This window comes from Halyomorpha halys, unplaced genomic scaffold, assembly GCF_000696795.3.
Source record: "Halyomorpha halys isolate HHAL.00 unplaced genomic scaffold, Hhal_1.1 Scaffold478.1, whole genome shotgun sequence".
NCBI classification, from domain to species: domain Eukaryota; kingdom Metazoa; phylum Arthropoda; class Insecta; order Hemiptera; family Pentatomidae; genus Halyomorpha; species Halyomorpha halys.
Window position 1 is genome coordinate 282,008 of NW_027114329.1, and position 22,584 is coordinate 304,591.

General features: G+C 28.1%; 1 protein-coding gene across 9 annotated transcripts in view; it reads right to left on the reverse strand.

Annotated features, from left to right (window-relative positions):
• Nucleotides 1-326: 326 nt before the first annotated feature.
• Bre1 (E3 ubiquitin-protein ligase Bre1) overlaps nt 327-22,584 on the reverse strand; it is a 37,892-nt gene continuing 15,634 nt past the window's right edge. For 4 of the 9 annotated variants that reach the window (XM_014424768.3, XM_014424773.3, XM_067051535.1 and 1 more), the window contains 9 exons: nt 21,241-21,498; nt 19,798-19,974; nt 19,403-19,578; nt 17,546-17,705; nt 13,431-13,544; nt 13,065-13,271; nt 8,007-8,199; nt 6,578-6,672; nt 327-4,305 (listed from right to left, as the gene is read on the reverse strand). In XM_014424768.3, coding sequence (XP_014280254.1) covers nt 4,024-4,305; nt 6,578-6,672; nt 8,007-8,199; nt 13,065-13,271; nt 13,431-13,544; nt 17,546-17,705; nt 19,403-19,578; nt 19,798-19,974; nt 21,241-21,498 — 1,662 coding nt within the window. In that variant the 3' untranslated portion in view covers nt 327-4,023. The remainder of the gene's footprint in view (nt 4,306-6,577; nt 6,673-8,006; nt 8,200-13,064; nt 13,272-13,430; nt 13,545-17,545; nt 17,706-19,402; nt 19,579-19,797; nt 19,975-21,240; nt 21,499-22,584) is intronic. The other 5 variants (XM_014424772.3, XM_014424775.3, XM_014424770.3 and 2 more) reach the window with 3 other exon arrangements.

Genomic DNA, 22,584 nt, shown 5'->3' on the forward strand with positions numbered 1-22,584 from the left:
TATTCAAAGCCTTTTATAAAAGTCTTAATAAACATCACATACAAATAAATAAATAGAGAAAAGAAAAAGTTAATCTTAAAAACTATACTATAAATACAGATACTGAGAGCAAAAGGTAAAAGAGGACCCTGTAACAGCTTTGGGTCGCCTAACATCTAACAATTGAAGGTTTTATAATTGATGGCCTCACAAGAATTTTTTTTTCCTATCACATTTTAATAACTAAAAATAAGAGAAACAGTTGACCTTCATTTCATATAAGATTTACAAAAAAAATCATAAAATTTATTAATTCTCTTCCCTCTCTTTACACATAACTGCAAATAATAATTTTAATTCAGGCTTGAAATTAAAAAAAAAAACTTAAATAGAGTGACAAAAAATTATACACATGACAGAGAGGGAGAGAGAGAAAGAAAGAGCAATAAATTAAGACAAATTTCATGGGAAATCGTGTCATAATTGGTCACAAAATGTGAAACAATTAAGTAAAAAATATCACAGTCTAAGTTTGATAATAGGATAATTGATAAATATTTCCAGTTACATTTTAGAGCATAGCAAGTCCATTAATAATTGTTAAGATAATTTATTTTCTTGAAAAAACATAAGTCATGAAAATAAATTTTCGTAAGCAATTATATTGCTGATAAAGTTATTTAACAAGTATCCAGAATACAAAATGAATATTAACAAATTATAAGTATCAGCAAACTTACAAACAAATTATAGACAATGCCTGATATTTTAAAATAATCTTGATTTTCAACACACACCAAAAATAGATAGAAGGAAGAAATATGTTTTATTAATTTAGGCAAATATTTCATTTATCTGTAAAACACTACTAAATAATTAAACTGAAACATTATATTTTTACCATGTTCTATTTTCTGAGCACTGGTAGAATTAAAAAAAAAAAAAAAAAAAAGATCTTGATAATGAGTTGAATAATTGACTATATAAGTAATACTGTAATGGATTAAATAATTTAATTATATATTTGATTTGAAAAAATAAGAAAAAACAAATAAATTGTGGTCATCAAAAATTCAGATATCTAGATAAAAAAAAAAACAAAAAAAAAACAGATCTACTGAACATTCTAGAGATGCAAATCAGGTAATAAAAATGTTAAACCTTAAGAATAAAAAAATGAAAGTCGATAGAAAGAAAATCTTAAATGCATAGGAATGATACAAACAAAATAATCCATTAAAATTTATATACAACTAAGTCATAATATCATTAAAATAAAACTTTAACCCTCCTGAGTTGTACACAAATATTTAAAAAATAAATAATTTAAAACTAAACAAAAAGATTTCAAAGAAGAACCATCAGCCAAAGTAACAACTCTGGACTCCATTAATGAATGGAGAAGTTGAGAAGTATAAGCCTGATATAGCATAAATTAATTGAAAGGAAACTAAAAACTAACTCGTTGTTGCTGAACGGACTATTTTATAGTTTTGTAGTATCTTTGGCCTAAATTGACTAATAGTCAGACCACTGTATGTTAAAAATAACTGAATATCAAAGTTCTTAGTAGTATTGCTGTCAGAAAAAAAAACTTGAAATAAATTGGATAATATTTTCTATATGAAAATAACTGAACAATTATAAAATAATTTTCCAATATAAACATTAAAATATTAATCACTATATGTTTATTTTTCTGTATATTAGGAATATACATATATATTATTAATATAGATTTATGAAATAGCATTCATAAATAATGTACCAAGTTTTATGTTTTGTGTTTTAACAACAGGAAACAAATTGCTAAAGGGTCATGCCAGATAATAATATAATAAGTAAATATGATAAATAAGTTTATCAATTGAACCCTAATATAAATTCATGTTAATAATAATGCCATAAATTATTTTAATCTCTAGATATATAATAATTTTATGAAAATAAATAATCTATTAATCAAATATTTAATTTTTATTAGGCATATATAAACCTCATATAAAAATTTTAAAAATAAATTAAGAAAATACATTAACCCCTAAACACTCATTTAAAAAAAACCCAATAAAATCAATTTTTTTTATGTTAAAAACACAACTTAGAACATTGTCTTGGCAAAAATTAATCAAAATTTTTATTTTTATTTTTGCTTTTGGATATCGATCATAATACCAATGTAAACACAGGCTAAAGCTATATATAGAGGTTTATTACGAAGAATAAATCATTGTTAATTATTTTATTATTATCACATAGTTATTTTCATTTCTCGATTATATTCAAATGTGAAAAATTGCAGCAGCATAAAATACGATGCCGCTCGAATTATTTCGAGTGTGCACAGTTTGACCTGTTAAGCGCGTTCGAATTAACTCGAGCGTACAAGTTAAGGGGTTAACCAAACTTGATTATATTCAAATTAACTATGAAGTGACTAGTACACCAGTGTTTCCTGAAGTGTGATACTCGTTCTCACATGGCAAATTTGTGAGGGTACACCCTTCACCAGTCAGCTTTTTGCATGAAAGACCAAAAAAACAGTATTTCTATATTACTTATATGTTAAGTGTTTCAGCTTTAGGTTTTATTAATTAAAAAAGAATAACTTCAAGATATGAACATACTTTTTGTATGAACATACTTTATAAAAAACATAAACTGATAAAAAATAAATATGGAGTCTTTATTTCCTACATTTTTGGTCAGTGTCCATTGGAGAGCTAGACTAATTTTTTGATGATATAAATTAAGCCATCCCTGTTTATCAGACAAAGGATCTAAATTCTTTTAAGCAAAAATTTAAAAGTGACGTTGAGAGAGGATTGCAATTTCAAATAATCAAGTAAATGGAAAGAATAAAAAGGTTATTGATAATAAAAAAATAAGTTCACGAGAAATCTTGACATTAGAAAGTCAAATAAAATCAAATTTCTGATCAAAAGAATCAATAGAGACATTATTATGATTAAATACATACTACATTCAATTTTGAATAACTATAACCAAAATGTAGACTAATAAGCAATGGAATAAACTTTTGTTGTTTAAAATGGAAAAATTATTATCAATTAAACGCTTCTCACTTCATCAATGTTTATTATCAGATTTTATACGTAAAAAACATATATCTTTAAATAAATAGTTAGTATAATACAAAGTTAGTCTAACCCAAAACTCAGCTTAGAATAGCTGAATAAATTAATCACAAAACCTAATGGATAACATATTATCTTAATTCAAGATTAATAAAAATATTTTTTTTTTCAAAAGATAACTAAGGCATATTACTCTATTTTTGTATGTTTTAATTTAAATATGACTGACTAGAAGAAAAAAAGTTGAAAATTTTCCATTAACTGATCTTATCCACAATATAAACTAGGGCTTAATTATTTAAATAAAAAAATCCTGACTGTAAGATTAGTTGTATGTACTTGAGAAACAAAGATGTGCATAACAAATATCAAACAAGATAATATTACTTTTAAGTAACATCTTTAACATAAAAAATATATAAATAATAATTCACTAGCTTATACATTGGTAAAGCTTTTTATTGTTATTTGTGATACTTTATTTTAACCGAACAGAATAGCCAGATGTATTTAAGGAAAAATGTAAATAAATATAATATTAAAACTCCTAAAGCTGGATGAAAAATAAAATAAGCATTAACGGAATGTTTGAGATACATAACATAATTTTTTTTTTTAGACTGATGGTTCTACTTCTTAATCACAACATTTTTGGCAGCAAACCTAATTCATCTGAATTTTCAATTTTGCAAACTGACACCTAAACTGATGAGTAAAGATAATAATAATATAATTTATTTAAATTTTACTAGTCCATTTACACCTCAGTTGCTCAATAATTAAGACAGATTATCTATTTACCAGTTTATTATGAATATATTTGATAATAATCTATAAAATATTTATATATAATATACATATTTAATGCATGTTCAAAACCCTATGAATGGTGTGCCTATTAAATAATATTAATTATTAGAGAAACATTTATACAGTAGCCGAAGGGCTAAGAACCAAGGTACAGGCGGTGGTAGTCGTTAGCTCCGAACGCTGCATTACATTTTGGACACTTCCTCTGTCGAGTCTCATAGCGAGTCTTCAAGCAGTCATAGCAAAATACATGGAAGCATTTTGAGAGTACAGCATCCTTTCGCTTTACTTTACACGAGGGACACGTTAATGTTTCTTTGTACTCCCTAATCTCTTCCATCATAACTTCATCTAATGTACCTGCCAATTCGATCTTTTTCATTCGTTCAGTCTTTCGTCGCAGCTGTGCTATCTCCTCCTGTAAAGAAAATGGATTTTGAATGAGACAAAAAAAAAATAAAAAAAATATAATATAATGACTAAACATTTACAAGGTTTTATCAATTGAAATTTAGTTTAAAAAAAAAATGGAGAAGACATCTATATAATAAAAAGTTTGCATGTCCATGAAGGTAGTTAAGTATATTCCTATAATCGTTGAAAAGAAACTTCAATACCATGGAAACAAGTTCACTAGGCTAACTTTATTTAGTTAAATTTTGAAAAAGTTAGATGAAGGAAATTGTTAAAGAAAATATAGTAAAAATCTACTTTGTTGTGGTCTTAATAAATTAATGATTAAATTTATTAGTTTACTTTATATCTTAGCAGGTTAATAGCATTACAAAAAAAGGTTATTACTATCTGTATTGTCATTACTTCGTTAATTATCTTTGTAGAGCTATTGTTTTCTGCAATCATTTTCCCATTATTTTCTACTGAAAGAATGTGAAATAAGTAAATAAATATATTATGTCTTTTTTTTTTTCATTCCTCTGATAAAATAGTCCTCGGAATGAGCCTTCTATCCCCCACTTATTAATAAAACAATAGTGAATACAATTATAATTAATAATATTAAATTATTAATTATAGAACTATAATTTTGAAGAGTAAGTTTAAGTCAATTCTCCTGCCACATAACGATAATTCATTTTAAAACTGAATTATGCAGATATCCTCCAATGCTTAATTTTAAGTTTTTGAGGACTGGAGAGACCACCAAATTTTTAAGAGCTTTTTAATAACACTGAGAATTTGATACTAAATTTAAAAACTTGTTCTTTTGAAGAACAGTAAAAAAAAAAGTTGTGAATTATTACTAAAATTATATTATATCCATTTTACTGATGTGATGCCAAAAAACCTGACATTTCGTGAGATATAATCAGACATGCATATGTGCACAATTAAACGAAATTTCTTTTTAAAAAAATCTTGTAATCACCAGGTTCAAGCTTGAGTTTCTGGTCAACAAAAATTGAGTTTTTGAGATGCTTTAGGCATGCTCTAGCTTTAGCTCATATTTCTTTATTTTTTAGCTAGTTATTCACAATTTAATTTTTTTTTTTTTTATTGTACATAAATTTATATATCAATCAGTGTAAACTAGAAAATCAGGAAATTCGCTTTAGTTTAACTTGATGTGCAAAGAGTAATGTATATACTATATATACATACAGGCAGTTGCAGGCCTACCTTCTACGCCATAACCCCTGATGAAGACCTGAAACTCAGGTCGAAACGTCGGCATAAAAATAAATAAACATGGTTTTGTTTATTTATGTTGTTCTTTGCTGACCGCACCCCCCCCCCTGACAAACTTCTCCAATTATATACTATATAGAATATTTTTTTTTTTAAACAAAGTTAAAAAAAAAACCCGACATAATAATCAAATATAATTTAACATGTAGGCTGTGGATATCCACATCTGAAGTTAAAAGTGAATTGGATATATCTGTGGCAGTTAAAATTTGTAAAACAAAACCATTACTTTCTGGTCTATAGTTCAGTAAAATTATACAAGAAAAGCTGGTCATGAGAGCAAAAGGTTGAGTTAACATTGATTTTTTAAATATGTAGATAGTATCTATATCAATAGGAAGAAACTATAACACGTTTGAAAAACCGACACAAGTGACATAATAGCCAAAACACAGGAAATATTTAGAGCTTTTTTTTTTAATTGTTATTTGATAACTTAACAAAAAAAAAAAAAAATTAAAAACCACACATGTTATAGAAAGCCTTGTCATATCTTTTAAAGTTTGTCAAAATTGTGAGACCAAACTGAGCTCTTAGAAGTCCTTACTTTACAGTTTATTTAGTAACTCGAGGAAAAGGAAGCTGTAAAAGCTTCCTCTACAGGAGTGGTTTGGCTTCTGAAGGCTAACATCACGAGAGGACTACTTCTACTTAATCCTTCTGTCAATGGATTAGAAGATTATAACTAACATCTAATAATAATTGTAGAGCTTAGGAATTGAATCCCTCAAAGTATTGCAAAGAGTTAAAAAAATGAAACATTAGTAACAATGAATAGCTTTTTTATTTATTTATTGCTATTTACATCTGTACATTATAATACATTTAGTAAATTTGATCTCAGTTAAAATTGAGAGATACAGGCGTGTAGAGGAACTACCCATTGGTAGTACTCTAAATGAATAGGTTAAGGAACTATCAGTAAATAAACAAAAGAAGAATTTAATAATAGGATTAATTATTTCAGTATAATTGTTAATTACCTGAAGTCTTTTTGTTTTATAAGCCTCCGCTTCCAAGGCACTAGTTTTTTCTCCAACCACTTGCTGGGCTTCCTTCATCTGGGCATGGTATTTCTCTGTAATGTTAGAAACATCAAATGTATCTTAATTTTCTAACCATATCATTATAAAAAACAAAAACAAAGGAGAATAAATTACTTCATTTTAAAAAGGAAATAGATATATAAACAAAATAATTTAAAAGGCCGGCATTTCAGAAAGAAGAGGAAGCCAACTAAGGCTTCAGTAAAGCTAGACACAAGTCAAGGAATTCCGAACCAGCAGCTGATCGCTCTGGATCAACTCATTGGAAGAAATTTCTTGAGGTGAATTAACATAATTTCTCACTCAAAATTTAATATTTTTAGAAAATAAATATTCTACTGGCAAAAAATCACATAGTTTTGAAATCAGCAGAAATGATTTAGTATACCAAAGGGATAAATTATATGAGCATTTCAATTGACAGAATGACTAACTCTAATTTCAACAGTTTTATGAAAAATATTTTATTTGTATTTCTCTTTAAGAAGTTCCTACCTTTATCTTTTGCTAAAACATGTCAAAAATATTGAAATCAAACAATCCATTCAACAATTCACATTCTCCTGATAACTATTTATTCAAAGCTAATTATTATAAAATCAATATTGAAAATATAAAGTTAATCATTCCACTTGAGAAACAAATCCCAAGATGTTTCTTAAAAACCTTAATAATATCACAACACAATACATCCCATCCTAGCTGATAGAATCTTATGGATTCTTTATTAATACCTTATGTACACCGTTTATAATTAAGGCTATTACTCACTACCACTTAATTGGACAATAATTGTTAAAAGCCAAAACATAACAAGCGTAGAAAATAAGAAGTTGATAAATAGGCCATTAAGTGTTCACAAAATAATATTTAGTAACTCTAATATGATAAAAACACTAATCCATAAGATTAATTTGCTCCTACTTTTACAAATATCATAACCACCTCATTCAGATGTTCCATCATTTGTTTTTTATCACAAGGAAAATAAAGACATATTTTACATTTTTATTTCATAAATTGTTTGAAATGAAAAAAACATTAATGGAAGTATAACTGTCCTCTGAAAATGGAAAAGTTTGGAAGTTTTATCAGCAATGGTAGTGGCATTCCAATTGATTTTTTTTTTTTTTTTTTTTTTTACATTATTAAATATGTAAAAACATTTACGTATGTATTTTTACAAAAATAAAGATATTTATTATTTTCAGGAGTTTAAAGTTTTTTTTCTTTTTAAAATATAAATGTTCACTAGTTCCTAACAATAAGGTATAAATAATATTACAATTTATTTATAATCCAGGATTTCATGATTGACATCAAAGAAGTTGAATAACAATAACTATCTGTATTACTCGATACTCACCCAGGTGAAGTTTAAGATCAGCAGCAGATTGAGCACTCTCGATTGCTTTCCGTTTGTGCATTTCCAAAGCCTGCTGCCTAACGGCAAGCTCTTTCTCTACGGTAGCCAATGAGTTCTGCAATATTCGTTCCTTTTCTTCAAGTTTACGAACCACAATGTTTGTGGCCTCAACCTGTGTAGAGAGTGTTGTTACCTACAGAAAACATCGGTACTTGTGAAAATTCAGAAAACGAAGGTATAAAATAGTTTTAAAATTAAAATTAAAGTTCCTTAACAATATGAGGATTTGAGCAACAAAACATTGCTATATCCATCTAAAAAAAAAAAAAATTGAGATACCAGAGGACCCTGAATCTTATAATACATATACATCCAATGTGAGAATTCTGCAATATTAACTCTTTTTTTTATTTGTGATTTAACGTCCTTGTGTCCACCAACTTATGGGAAGAAAGACAGGATTATCCTACAGGATATCTACCTATTATAGCCAGAATGGAGAGGTTGAGTTTTAATGCGAGGAAGGGTCTGCCTCAAAATGAAAGATAAACCATCCAGGTCAGAGCCGGACTGGCACTGCTTCTCACATAAGAATGCTAATTTTTTAGCTAAATATGGTCAACTTAAACAGCCTCCAACATTAGCTTCATCCCATGATTAGAGAGAAAACTTTTCTTAGCAAAACTGCCTGTATATTGCAGTGATATTTTTATATCTTTTATTAAATAAAATAAAAAAGTGTTTACTGGAAGATTGTTGATTGACCGTGTGTATAGATGAATGGAATATGGTCCGGGTGCAGTAAAAAAAACAAACAAACTCAAATAGTAGAATTATACTATTTGAGTTTTTTTTTTTTTTTTTTTACCGCACCCGGACCATATTCCATTCAAAAAAGTGTTTACTGTGAGAGAACAGAACAGGGACATTCTAGATTAAATAATTACGTTTTTAATACTAGAAAAAAATATTAAAAAGACTGATTGATATCAACAATACAAAGAAAACATTGTTAATTATAATAATATAGAAAAATGTGTATATTTTGTTAGTAAAAAGATATATTTTATTTGATAAATATAAATTAAAAATTATTTAATAATTATAAATAATTCTTTTGAAACAGAGGACTATTAAATGTTTTAATTAATATAATCCATTTTAAAGATGAATATTACTTATTTGATCAATTGGAAGTGAAGTGGATATTTTTCTTTTTTATTTGTATATTTGAATATTTCAACATAAAGGTGATTTTTGTCAGAAGACCAGAAAAATAGAGTATAAATCGGGAATATACCGATACATAACGACTGAAAACATTTAAGACCTGTTAATTTACATCTAAAAAGTAGATTTTAAAGACTAATTCATAATTATTTTTAAACATAAAAAGATAACCACTGAGCAGGAAAAATTGAAATAATAATAATTTTACTGGTGGTGACATACAATAAATCAAGAGATCAAGTGCAGTATTTTCCCAGAAACCAACACAGCGAGACATATATGAAAACACTAGAAAAAAATCATTTGTCAATCTTTTTAAGAATATTATATAAATAATTATAAAAACTGTTAAAATGCAATTGCAATAATATCAAAAAAATAAACGGACAATGAATTTTTTTTTTAAAGTGAACATGATGAAATAAGTGAAATAATAATTGAAGAAACAACATTTAAGGTTAATTTAAATCTACTTGTGAAGTGGAAAATAAATTATGAGGAATTACGAGAAGTAATCTCAACCAACTATGAACTACAATTAAGCCACCAGTATTTAATAACAATTATAAAATTTTTATTTCTTGTATTTGAATATTTAAATTAAGTTTAGAGCATTAATTAAATTAAGCATCATGCAATATATTTCTCTTATAGTTATTCCAAACTTTTTTGAAAATAATTTAAAATATATATAATTTTTAATCTAATTATGTATTAATTAATAAATACTTAATTTATATGTATGTATATATATATATCTAATATTTAAAAAAAAAAAATTAAAGTTATTTAAATTATAAAATGTTGCTTGTTAACATAGTTACTTTATTTTTATTTGGTTGCTATGGAAGCATAACACAAATAACCCATTTGACTACAAAAGCGTATTTATTAACATATAATTTTTAATGTAATTATGTATTAATTAATAAATACAATTTTAGTAATCAAATGGGTTATTTATGTAATGTTTCCATAGCAACCAAATAAAAATAAAGTAACTATGGTAACAAGCAACACTTTATAATTTAAATAACTTTAAATTTTTATTGAAAAATATTAGATATATATACATATAAATGGATTCAGCAAGTTTTTAAGATCATAAGATAATTGCAAATTGATAAACCTGCTATAAAGAAATTCAATAGTAGAGCACTACTATTTCAGAGAAACATAACAGGAATAAATCCTTCCCGGCTACACCCCCCACACTAAGACCCCCAGGGAACGACGGTCCTATATCACTTTTCAAATATTTTCTTAAAACGGGAAGAGGAGGCTTTAAGATGGTTAAATCAAGCAATATTTAAAAAGTGGCTGAAATTGGAAAACAATGTGAATAAAGTACCTAAATCTGTTATTCTAAAAAAATAGATACCAAAAACATACTTTAAAAAAAAAATCATAAAACAAAGCCGCTTAAATAGTTACATACCTATTTGTTTCCTTTTGCTTAAAATATATATGGCTGAGTAATGTTTACAGAAAAAAGATGATATCAGTATTTTTGCAGATAATAGAACTTAAAGGTAGCAAGTCTGATTTGAACATCATGGTCCCACACTTGCAAGTCTTAGTGTTCATGATCATTAAGAAAATGAAATAGCTTTATAAACTATATATGATGCTCATCACCACAAACCTTTCAACCATAAGGCGAAAAAAAAAAACTAAATGATTGAGATACAACAGTAATGGCTTGTAGATTTCCCATCAGAACAGTAGTGAACTATCAAGGTCACTCCTATACTGCACGCTATAGAAGATAGGTTGAACATAAAGGAACCTTCAGACTCCTTGAGTGACTGATTTAAAAAACTAATGAACAGCTCTCTGAGATTCTCTTCAGATAGTCCTCAAGTAAATGATGTTTCTCACCACTGAGTTAAAATAGATCCAATTGACTCTATTTGGCAGGAGAGGCATCATTGATCATAGGAGAGAAGTAATATTCAGTGTAGGATTGTCTTCTTTCAGAACATGTTGTTTAGTGAATTAAATATGGTGCAGATTATCATTACAAGATAGGCATTTTCAGGAAAACAGGAGAAGGGAGAGATCAAATTCCTTCCAAATCATAATTTCCTTTCTACATTCTGTTGAAACTTTAACTCTCAAGTCATCAGGAAGTTCTCATAAAATTAAATATCAATTATTTGAAATACCTAACATATAGCTAGTTCGAAATTTCAAGCTTTCGAGCTCCCTCCTAAACTTAAAATATCATCTTCTATTCTACTCTTCTAATTTTGAAGTATTTTCTATCTCTTTCTTCACCTATTTTAATATTTAATCAGGTAACTTATAGAAGTAATAAGCAGCAGTGAGGCTATAATAAATTTATTTTTTACAGTAATCCTAAATCTGTTGTATTTTTTCTGTTGCCAATGATCAATCTAGCTATTTCAGCTTTAATGCAATACCATATTTTAATATTAATTGAAAATTTGTAGTAGCCTGAACATTTTTTATAACATTATATCACCACTTAGGCTGTGATACACAATAGGTCCAAAAAGAATATAATACTGTTATATGAAATAAAATTGAAAGATTAATAGTATAATTAAGAACCTATATAATTAATTGTAAGATAAAGGTATAGGTGGTGGTAAAAAAAAAAACAGACAGAATACAGTAGAAAAAAATATTTAGTGCTTAAAATTAGCTGCCAATGTTTCGTCCCATATAACAAGTTTTTATCAGAGAGATCAAAATGAAAACAAGATACAAACATTTTAAAATATTGCAGAACTATAAGTGTTAGGTTGGTAATGATTTGTAAGTTATAACCTGAACCTGTAAGTTATAACCTGAACCTTTAAGTTATAACCTGAACCTGTAAGTTATAACCTGAACTTGTAAGTTACCTCCAGGGTAGTGCCTCATGTTGTATTGTGTTTATTAATTATCATATCAAAACAATAAGAATATACATAGAAAGTTATATATAATTTGAATAGAATAGGAATTAATAACAAGAACAGTAATGAATAATAGAATAGAAAATGTAGCCCGTAAGTAATAATTAGTGAGAAAATAATTAATCAAACTAATAACAAAGAGAGAAAAGAGGAATGAAGAAATGAATGCAGCATAAGTCAGTTTAATAAAAAATCAAGGGGACAGATAAATGTAAGTAAATAAATAAATACATAATACATGAACGTGCTAACCTATATAGAGGAATAGGACATATAGGATTTAACCTGGAAACAGAAAAATTCTTAATAGGGAGGGAGGTGGTGTAGTGGAGAATAGTGGCTTTAAATGTTATAATGGAAATATAGTGTATAGAAAAAAAATCAGAAAAAGGTATTAACAGTTAATAAACATATAAATGTAAAAAGAACAATAAAAGGAGATTATAACATTAGTTTTAACAAGATTTATATGGATAGACTCAAATAGGTATTTTTTATGGTTGTGGAATGTAGTAAGGATAGAAAATATATCTAAGTTACAGGAATGGTTGAAATTCAAGGCATGTTCAGATATTTAGGAGGGAGAAGAGTTATGGGAGTTGATGGGTGATTTGTGTTGAGAAATATGAGTTTTGGTTTTGCAGATATAGGAAGAATTTTAATTAGGAGTGGAACATGGAATCTGGTAAGCTACATTGAAGTAGTGTTGATGATATAGGATCTTTCAAGTCGTTGCAAAAGGTAAAAAAGTTTAATATGTGATTTCAGGTCAGGACATAACATTTAGGCTACAAAAAATATCTAATTTCAAATATTATTACATAAAAGCTTTAAATAGCTAGGACTGATAAATGGGAACAAACAAAATACAAGAGATTTAAATGATTACTTTTGTTAGTACCTGCTCTTTTAGGGCTTCCTTCTCCTCTCGAGACAGCTTGTGCAGCTGATTTGATTTGATACGCTCCGACATCAGCTTGAAGTTGGCATCATCCTTCTCTCGCAACTGCTGGATAAGACGAGAGTTCTGCTCCTGCATATCCTCGAATGCCTGCCCTGTCACTTCCATTTCGTTGAGTAGGGCCTCTTCCTCCTGCCAACACACTCCCTAAAAGGATTGTGGTAGGATGTTATGCACTTAGCTAAATAAAAGTAAACAAAAGTGAAAAAGAATGTGTAAAAAGAAAAGAAATGTTAGCATAGAAGGATGGAGAATGGGTACATAAGGAAAGGGAGACCCTAGCCTTGCTCATTAGGAAATCCTTGCCTGCTTGTGAGTCGCAACCTGCTTCTGCAGTTGGTAGGCCTGTTCTTCCAAGTGTTTTATTTTACGCAGAGCATCCTCATCTGCTAGCTTTTTCCTTTCTTCCCTTTTACTCTCCTGAAAACAAGCATATCATATATTTTTGAAGACAAAATTTATCATCTGAATTTTGTTATTAGGATATTTAACAGGATTTATAGATAATTAAATTTATATTACCACTTTGATTCTAAAACCTTTAAACTACACTTTGTATCTAAAATAAAGCTTTGTAAAACCTGAATAGTGGTCTAAATTTGAATTTAGGTGCATTTATCATCTGTTGGTAGTAGTAAGAAGCAGAATAGAGCTTATGTTAATAAGTTTTCAAAGCAATGTTTTGGTCCTCAAAATCAAAAATTGAACAAACTTCAAGATTCACTCAGAACTTTACTTGAGATAAAAATGTAGTAAGCAGGTTTTGGAATTAAGGTCACAACATATCTTTGATCTATTTATTGCATGACAGCTGTTTGAAATAATAAAAATAAAACAGAATTCAGTTAAATAATAATCAACTATAATAAATTTATAAACATTATAATTATAAATCATTGGAATATTCATTTATGGACTAGGAAAGCAAGCACTATAATTGTCATATATGTGAATTTTCTAATATTTGTTTTGATTTATTTAAAATACGAATTAAATTATAAAAGGAAGATGGTCACAATAATATGAGTGTGTGTTAGAATCAGAACCTTCGGAATGGAAGAAAGTGCAAGAATGATAAGTCATTTCCTTCATTCAGAAGGCCCTCCAAAGTGGGGCAAAACGTTGGCACACAATAGATAATTTAAATACTATTTGAGTTCTTTTAATAATCAACAGACTATATTCCTTTTATATATTCAATCAAAAATCTTCCAAGAATTAAGTTTGTTAGATAACAGCGCACTGATAATTTTTATAATTTAATAAATAATTTTTATTAAAAGAGAATGTCCAAGTATACATGTTCATACTCATTAATGACTATAATTTTTGCTATGTCATAATAATGACCTGAAGTGTTAATAGTAATAATAGTGGCCTTTCGAGAATATTGTTAATTTATGTAACCTTATTCAATTCTACTCCAATGCACTTAACTCATGAATTTCTAACGGTATATGGTAATTTTCATTCACAGATAGTAATAGCAAGCAAAATTATTAGAAAAATTTATATAGGGCATGTTTTATTTTTTATGTGTTCTGAAGAAAGAAATCATTTACAATTTTTTATGAATTACATGCAAATGTGTAGGAAATTAAAAATTTTAAAGAACAAAATTATTTCCTAAAGGAATCTGTCATAATAATCTCAATAAAATATAATTTAACTGTTTTTACAAAAATCATCAAAAACTCTGAACAATTCTTTATGGTATTTGGCGCTTTATTCCTTGAGGAAAAACCACAGTAAAAAAAAAAAAAAATCATCCCATCTTATTTAAAATTTCAGAGTTGGTGTGTCGGAGAATCAAGTTAAAAAATTACCCTCAAAGAGCACCATATACCATCACTAGGATCCAGTAAAAATCAAATCAAAATTCTATAGATGTTAAAGAACATGTATGCTGGAATACCCTATATAACACATATTGGTTACAATGTACTTTTAAAAAATAATGTTTTTTTTTTTTTTTTCAAGTCTCTAAAATTTCTGATTTTTAATAGTTGGTCAGTTAGGAATAGATTTTAAAGACTTTGATTACCCCCACCACTACTACTCCTGCTTCCACCCATTCAATTCTGTGTAGCGCATTAAATGAGGTAATATGTACTAAAAATTGAAAAGCCAGATGATGCTTCCAGTTAAGTAGGTCAACATATATTTTTATAAGTCAAATTTTTTTTTTTCAAACTCTTTTGTAATTAATAAAAGATAAAATAAAAGGCTCATATGAGACAAACGTTTTGGAAAAAGAATATCTGTCTGTTATTATGAAAATTGTATATCCAAGAACATGGTAATTTAGGTAACCAAATCATAAAAATAATAATGAATTTATCATTTAATATAAATAACCTCTATATAAACATAGCCAACGGAACAAATATATTGTATATTCACGCTCATTGTGTATCATATTAGAAACATGTCACTTATATTTATTTTACGTTTAATCAGACAGCCACAGCAACGCATGGCTTGGTACAGCAAGTTTAAAATTAAAATAAGAAAAAAAATCAATTGGTCTAGGCAATATGAATAAATGTATGCATTTATAAGCAAAATTTTTGAAATTTTTCTACAGACTTGTACATTACTTGATACATTTTTTGGCTAGTGGTATATTCAACTGTAAATATACAATTGAAAAGCCTTCTGGTTAGACTAACATTCTACATGAAATTTCAGGAAAAATTAAAAAAGAAATTATGCTTGGAAGAATATTTTTAAATACTCCTTTCTACACAATGCCTTCCATATTTTTTTAAAACTTAAAATCATTTAAAATAAGCTTCCTCTCTCATTGCTTTTCAATTATGGACAAAATTTTAGGTTTTTAATAGAATAATTTATTTATTTACTTTATTTTTCATAGGAGTTGAATGTATTTAGGTAAGTTTAATTTGGTTCAAACAAGGTCAGCTAAGCTTTCTATTAATTAATATTATAAATTAATATTACAAATTAATATTCATACATAAAATTAATTAATAAGCTGATCATAGCAGGATTTGGGTGTTTTATACACGTTTTGAGTTTTTACTGCATGATTTTCCTCATATTGGGTATTTTACTGCACAAAAATGCGATCTTGAGTAAAATTGGCAATGAGTGCCAACCTCTTGATTTTTTTTCTAACTTCAAGTACTCATTTCTGCAGGGTTGGGTAGACAAAGTGCACACATGAGTTTTATTCATCTTTCATAAAAAATGTACCCTGAATAGTTTTTTACTTATAAATAGGTAAATAAACACATTCCAATTTCAGTAGTTATGTAATAAGGAATCGGTAATAAACAAAATGATGATTATAACAATCTGTTCTTTGGTTCATAACTTACAATAATTACAGTACCTGAAACAGTAAGGTTAAACTAATAAATACATAGCGCTTACCCATAAGAAAAGTGACAAAACTAAAAAATGTAGTACTTCAGAAAAATCGACTTCAAATACAATAAAAATTATACTGAAATAATACAAATCTTATCTTAATTTTCTAAAATACAAATGAAGTTTTACACAATTTCAGTATAAGGGTTATAGCATTTTAAAAAATCACAAGAATGGATATTTATTACTGTCATGACTAATTAATAGTAACTAAATGATTTAAAGTCAATTTTAAAAAGAAACCGATCCCTGATTGTAACCAATAGGTGTAATCTTGTCCAATCGAATGAAAAATTTGTACTTTAGAGTAGATATTTTTTTGACTTTCTGATGAAGTACTAGCCCTGTGAAATTAAAAATAAAAATAAATTAATAACTAACATAAGTTGGAATACTGGACAGGAAAGAAAAAAAGGGAAAGTGTTTTTTCAGTCAACCAAGAGTCACAAAATAATTTGAAAAAGAGATAATAATAATGTTGAAGCAATCAGCACAAAATAACCAATGCCAAAAATAAATAAAATATCTGGACTGTTTAAATGGTAAGGCAAAGGACATACACAAACAAAACTTCTGAAAAAAAATTTTAGTTTTCCTAGGAGATGTAATGTTTTCAAACCTGTATCAACTATACTTACTCTGGTTTGCTAATTAAAGTAGTATTAGTAATAATTAAATAAATTGCTTTCCAACAATAATGAAGTAACAAATAATGATACTTAACTATGCACTATATAAATCATACTTTCACAAAAAAATCACATATATTTATAAAAATAATATTACTGCTACAGTTAGGGAATGCAATACTAATATATATATTATTAAATTAATATAAAAAGCACTTTTCCAAAATTATAAACAGGAACTGCATCCAATTTTAAAATCAAGGTGTACATCCAAAATATTATTGCACTTGAGTATGGATAAACAGATTTAAATATTAGTTTTGCATTACAAAAACAAGGTGTTACTTACAAATTACTTATCACTAGATATAGATTGGTTAGCGGAGCAGTATATACCTGTACCTGGACTTTCTTCAGCTGCTGGCGAAGATCGTCAAGTTCTGCTCTCAATTTCTTCTCAGCAGCCATCAACTGTACTTTGTCTCGTTGCTCTTTACCTACGCCCTTGTACATATCAAGCAGCAGCTTCATTTCCTTCTGATCATTAACTGCTTTCCTGTAAAGATATTTTGTTGCTAATAATTTGGATACGCTCAAATAAAGGAACAAAATAGAAATAAAATAAAAATGTGATATCTGAGCCCAAATAGATTTTGGATGATGCATTAAATGACTGGAAAGCAGAAGGGAAGAAAAACTCTGCATTAGGATGACGGACATAAGTAATCGTATCATTGACCATTCTACACTCAGGGATATTCCGCAGTGCATGTAAAACCATATTTCCACAGTATTAGACCATATTGTTTTAATTAAGTTCATAATAATTACAGTCTAGTATTCTTTATCAAATGGTGTACATTATGAATAGGAAACTGGATAATTCATTCTGAATGAATGTCATTTAATGTAACTAAAACACAGCTAAGTAAAATATAATGGACATGACAGCCGAGCATGTTGGGGAGAGTGTCTCAGAATACCTGGTTCAGTCAATATTTAATTCACATCGGTCCTGCAAAATAAATCATGGCATTCCTACTGTGGAACTGTATAGGTTTATGATAGAAGAATTGAACAAAACAAAATTTATATATATTATTATATTCAAAAATTATTTAAAATAAATAAAAATAAATTTTATAGTTTTCACATAATTCTCACATCTTAAGTATAGCTTGGGTTAAAATGAAATGCTTTAATATTTAATTGATCGTAGAATTTTATAACATTTTACACTCTTAATCTCAAGGTGGGTTTCAAGGCAATCATAACACTTAATTAAATTAATATCAATTTTTACAATGTATTTAAATTTAGGTAGAACAAAACTAACCAATTTATACTCTTCTTTTGATTGTTGATGACTCTTGATGTCTTCTTCCCAAAAAATGCTCTGGCTAACAGTCAATAATGGCTTTGTCTTCTTTCCCGAAATGCTCTATCTAACGATCAATAATGGCTCCAGTCACCTCTTCTTATCGAAGACCGACATCCTCTCCTCAGGATATTCAAATCAAGAGTCCCTTATTCTTCTTGGGGGACTCCTCGATGTCTTCCTTTTCAAGATGTCCACCCTTAAGCTAGACAAAAAGACCTCCTCATCCAGGAAACATCATTCCCTGCCCGTACCTAAGCAACGAATGCCTTTCACCAACCGTGATCTTTCTCTCAATGTTCAATTGATTGTAGCACAACAGTTTTGAGTTTTTGCATGTGATTTTCTTCATAAACATCATTCTTTAACACTTATTCTTGACTTCTATTTTTTCTTAAATTTACTGTAACTACAATTATGATGGGAAGTTAAATAAAGTTTTAAGTATTTGAGTCTGCTCAACATGGCTGCTATTCAACAGACTTTTTGGAGCACACTCAACGCCATCTTGGTTTTGTTATGGAATAACGTATTTATTAAGGGCAATGAAAATTGGTTAGCTTACTTTTTGGTTCAACAAAACAAATGAACAATATTTAACGTTGATACATAAAATAAAAACATTACTAGAATCATTTATATATAAAAATAACTATTTACTCATAAAAGAGGATATATATATATATATAACATATAACTATATAAAGAAATAATATCAAGCTGCTTTGCTAATGGCTGAAGTATATTATTTTCCTATAAATTAAATAATTTGTGTAAATGGATTTAAATTAATTTAAAATGTAATCCAGAAAATGACAATAATAAATATCAGCTGACTAAAATTATTAATACATAAAAAAAAAAATATTACTAACTTAAGTTGGGCTTTCAGATCCCTGACCAACTCTGACTCAGCTGGTTTCACTTCCTTGGCTCGGTGTTGGTCTCGATGTTGTTCTTTCTTGATTTCTTTTTTTATATTTGCTGCACCCTCCTTCTTTACTATTGGGGAGCTTCCACACTTTTCCTTGTCACCACCTCCATCGTCCCCCTATAAGTTCATATTGCCATTATTCAACTAAATGAAATCAATCTTAAAATCAAACTTTTTAAACTTCATGTTACGATTTTAAAGTTTCAACAAACTTGGTTAAAAGTGAAGACTAAAATTAAACAAAACTAGAACCTTCAGAGTCATAGGTTTAATAACTCTTTTTTTTAAGTAAAAAAATATTAAGTTTGAATGACTACATAATATTCTTGAATGTACCTCTATTTCCTCTTCGATGAACTCCCTTTTGATAGAAGGCTCCTCTTTCACCTTAGGACCCTCGCCATTATGGGTGTTATCCTCTTCCTTCCCTTCACAGCTTCCATCCTTGCTTTCAACACCGGTCGGCATGGTTGCAGCTAATTTATTTTGCAGCTCTTCTATTTCTTTCTTTAACTGTTAACATTACAGTCAGAAATTACTAATTTAAACAAAAGAAAAAACTTCAAGAATAGGTAAACAATAAAAATAGTTTACATTTTGCCGATATGGAGGAAATTCATATAATTATATAATTAAATATATGGAGAAACGAATATGTAATCCGGCTGTAATTTAATTTCATCACGTTAACAGCCCACAACAAAAAACTTGCAGTTACAATCCCTACCCAGGATACCCATAATGAGTTATCTTCTAGTTTTAACTGTTAGTTTCTAATATGTCTTATTTCGCAATATATATCAATCTAATCGTAGCTGCACAAATAAAATAAACATAGTGGTCGTCCTAAGCAAGAACTAAAACTGCATCTTGTCTTACAGTGACAGAAAATGTCATAATAATCTTTAATATTAAATATTTCTTTACTGAAGAGTCTGAATAGAAAACAAACCCTCATTATTTAAAAAAAATCTAATTAATTAAAAGAAAAAAATTCGGTAAAGTCAGGTAAAAATTTTCAACTTCCAACGCTCCGCAAATCCGCACTCACAGAATCAAGCAGGAATCTGGCCAGTCCCTTAGCACACATTTATGCTACTCGCTGAATATTGACATGGCATCCAGAATACATAGGTTAAAATGTCAAAATATCATAAAAAAACGAACAAGAAATAAGGAGATTTAAAACTCATATAGAGTTGTAGTACATCATAATATATCATTTAATAATTAACTAGTAATTAGAAAAAAAAAACTACATAACATACATTTGAAAGAATAAATAAGCAATTAAAATTAATGTTTGCAATGTTCAATAATTTTGTCCTACTGCGGGTTAAATGTATAAATTAAAATTCTATAGCTGTTGAAGGGGAAAGGCTTTTTCAAGGGCAGAAATTTTATTTCAATTAGTGAAAAAAATCCTTTGGTCTTTTGGCCTCTCATAGCAAATTTTCTTTATTTCTGTATTGTTATATATAAAATACTCAACATATTTACAGACAAATTTAATTAACTGGCTGTACCTGAGAATCACAGAGATATTATGTTATTATTATATATTATTATGGTAAATATGTATAAGGCTGAGAAGGTAAATATGTATATTTACCCTGCCTTAGAATATTTTCTCAGCACAGCCTACAGAACCAACCCCTTCCCTCCTCCTTTACTCTCCATAAGCATATCAAAGTAGTAATACAATTATCCAAAATTGACATAACATCTTTAAATAATGAAAATATAAATAAAAACGAAACAAAATAATTATTAATTTACCTTAGGTATCTCAGCATTGGCATCTTTGTATTTGCGCTTATACCTATGTACCTCTCCCTTCAGCTGCTGATTGTGATTCTGCAATGAAGTTATTAGATGTCGCATCTCCCTGTTGATTGGTCCAGTTTGCTCATTTGCTGCAAGGTTCTGCTCAAATTCAATCCTTAACATTTCATATTCTTTCCTAACCTGGGCTAGAAGATCTTCTAATTGAATTACCTCAGTCCGAAGCTTCTTCTGGCCCATCAACTCTTCACTCTAATGGAATAAAAATAAATTATAAAATAAAGAAGTGGGTCTGGGAGGCCATACTTAACTTAGATTAATAAAAAAATATCCTTTGAAATTTTTATATAATCAGTCAGCAAATTAATAAATAATTAGTGATGTATAGCATCTGTTAGTACAATTCAATGTGTCTGGCTTAGGAAAAATAACTTAGTAATGCAGACTCAATTAATAAATCTAGAACTTCTCACTAATGTTACATTAGGTTAGTAACCTGTAGAATAACTCATTCTACCTGCCTGAGCTGGAGTTAATTAAGGTGTTACTTGTTGGGGAACTAGTGCAGCAAGTGGGACTCTTTACTCACACCTGGTGACTACCTACCAGTTGCTGTCACTTACTAACTAGGGTGTAAGTGTCAAAAATTATTTTTCAAGAACACCAAGTAATAAATATTAACTGCTCCAATCGGGAGTTGAACCCACAATGATCCAAACCAGACATTCTGCCACCCTCGCTCCAGCAGGCTTCTCCATCACATCCTCAAATGAATGTGTTCAATGTGATAAACGATAATAAAAAATCTTTTAATTTCTCGTAATATTTTTTACAAAGATGCCAGAAATGTAATTTTATTCTAGAGATGCCAAAAATGTAAAATCCTTATTCCCAATGACAAAATCCATAGAGAATACAGACTGTCTACAAGAGTACAAGTTTTTGCTGCCTAGAATAAAATTTTCTCTAAGAGATGTACAATATGTATCGACTATTTTACTGAAAATTATCATATTGAAAAAGTCTGTTCACAACTGATTTAAAAATATAAATATTTTTTTTTCTCACCTGGAACAACAACTTTAAATTCATATAAATGAATGTCATTTACCAATTAACAAATAAAATTTAAAAAGGAGCTATTAGGTAAGTAGAAAGTATTAAAAAGTGTTTCACAATAAAACAAGAAATGCTCATATTTTTTAAAATTATGAAATCCATCAAGATTTGATCCAATTAGAATATCACATATTTAACAGTCAAAATATTGAAAATGTCGTAATTTAATCTTTCAAAATAAAACCATCTAAAATTCAATTTATTTTTTAAAATATATTT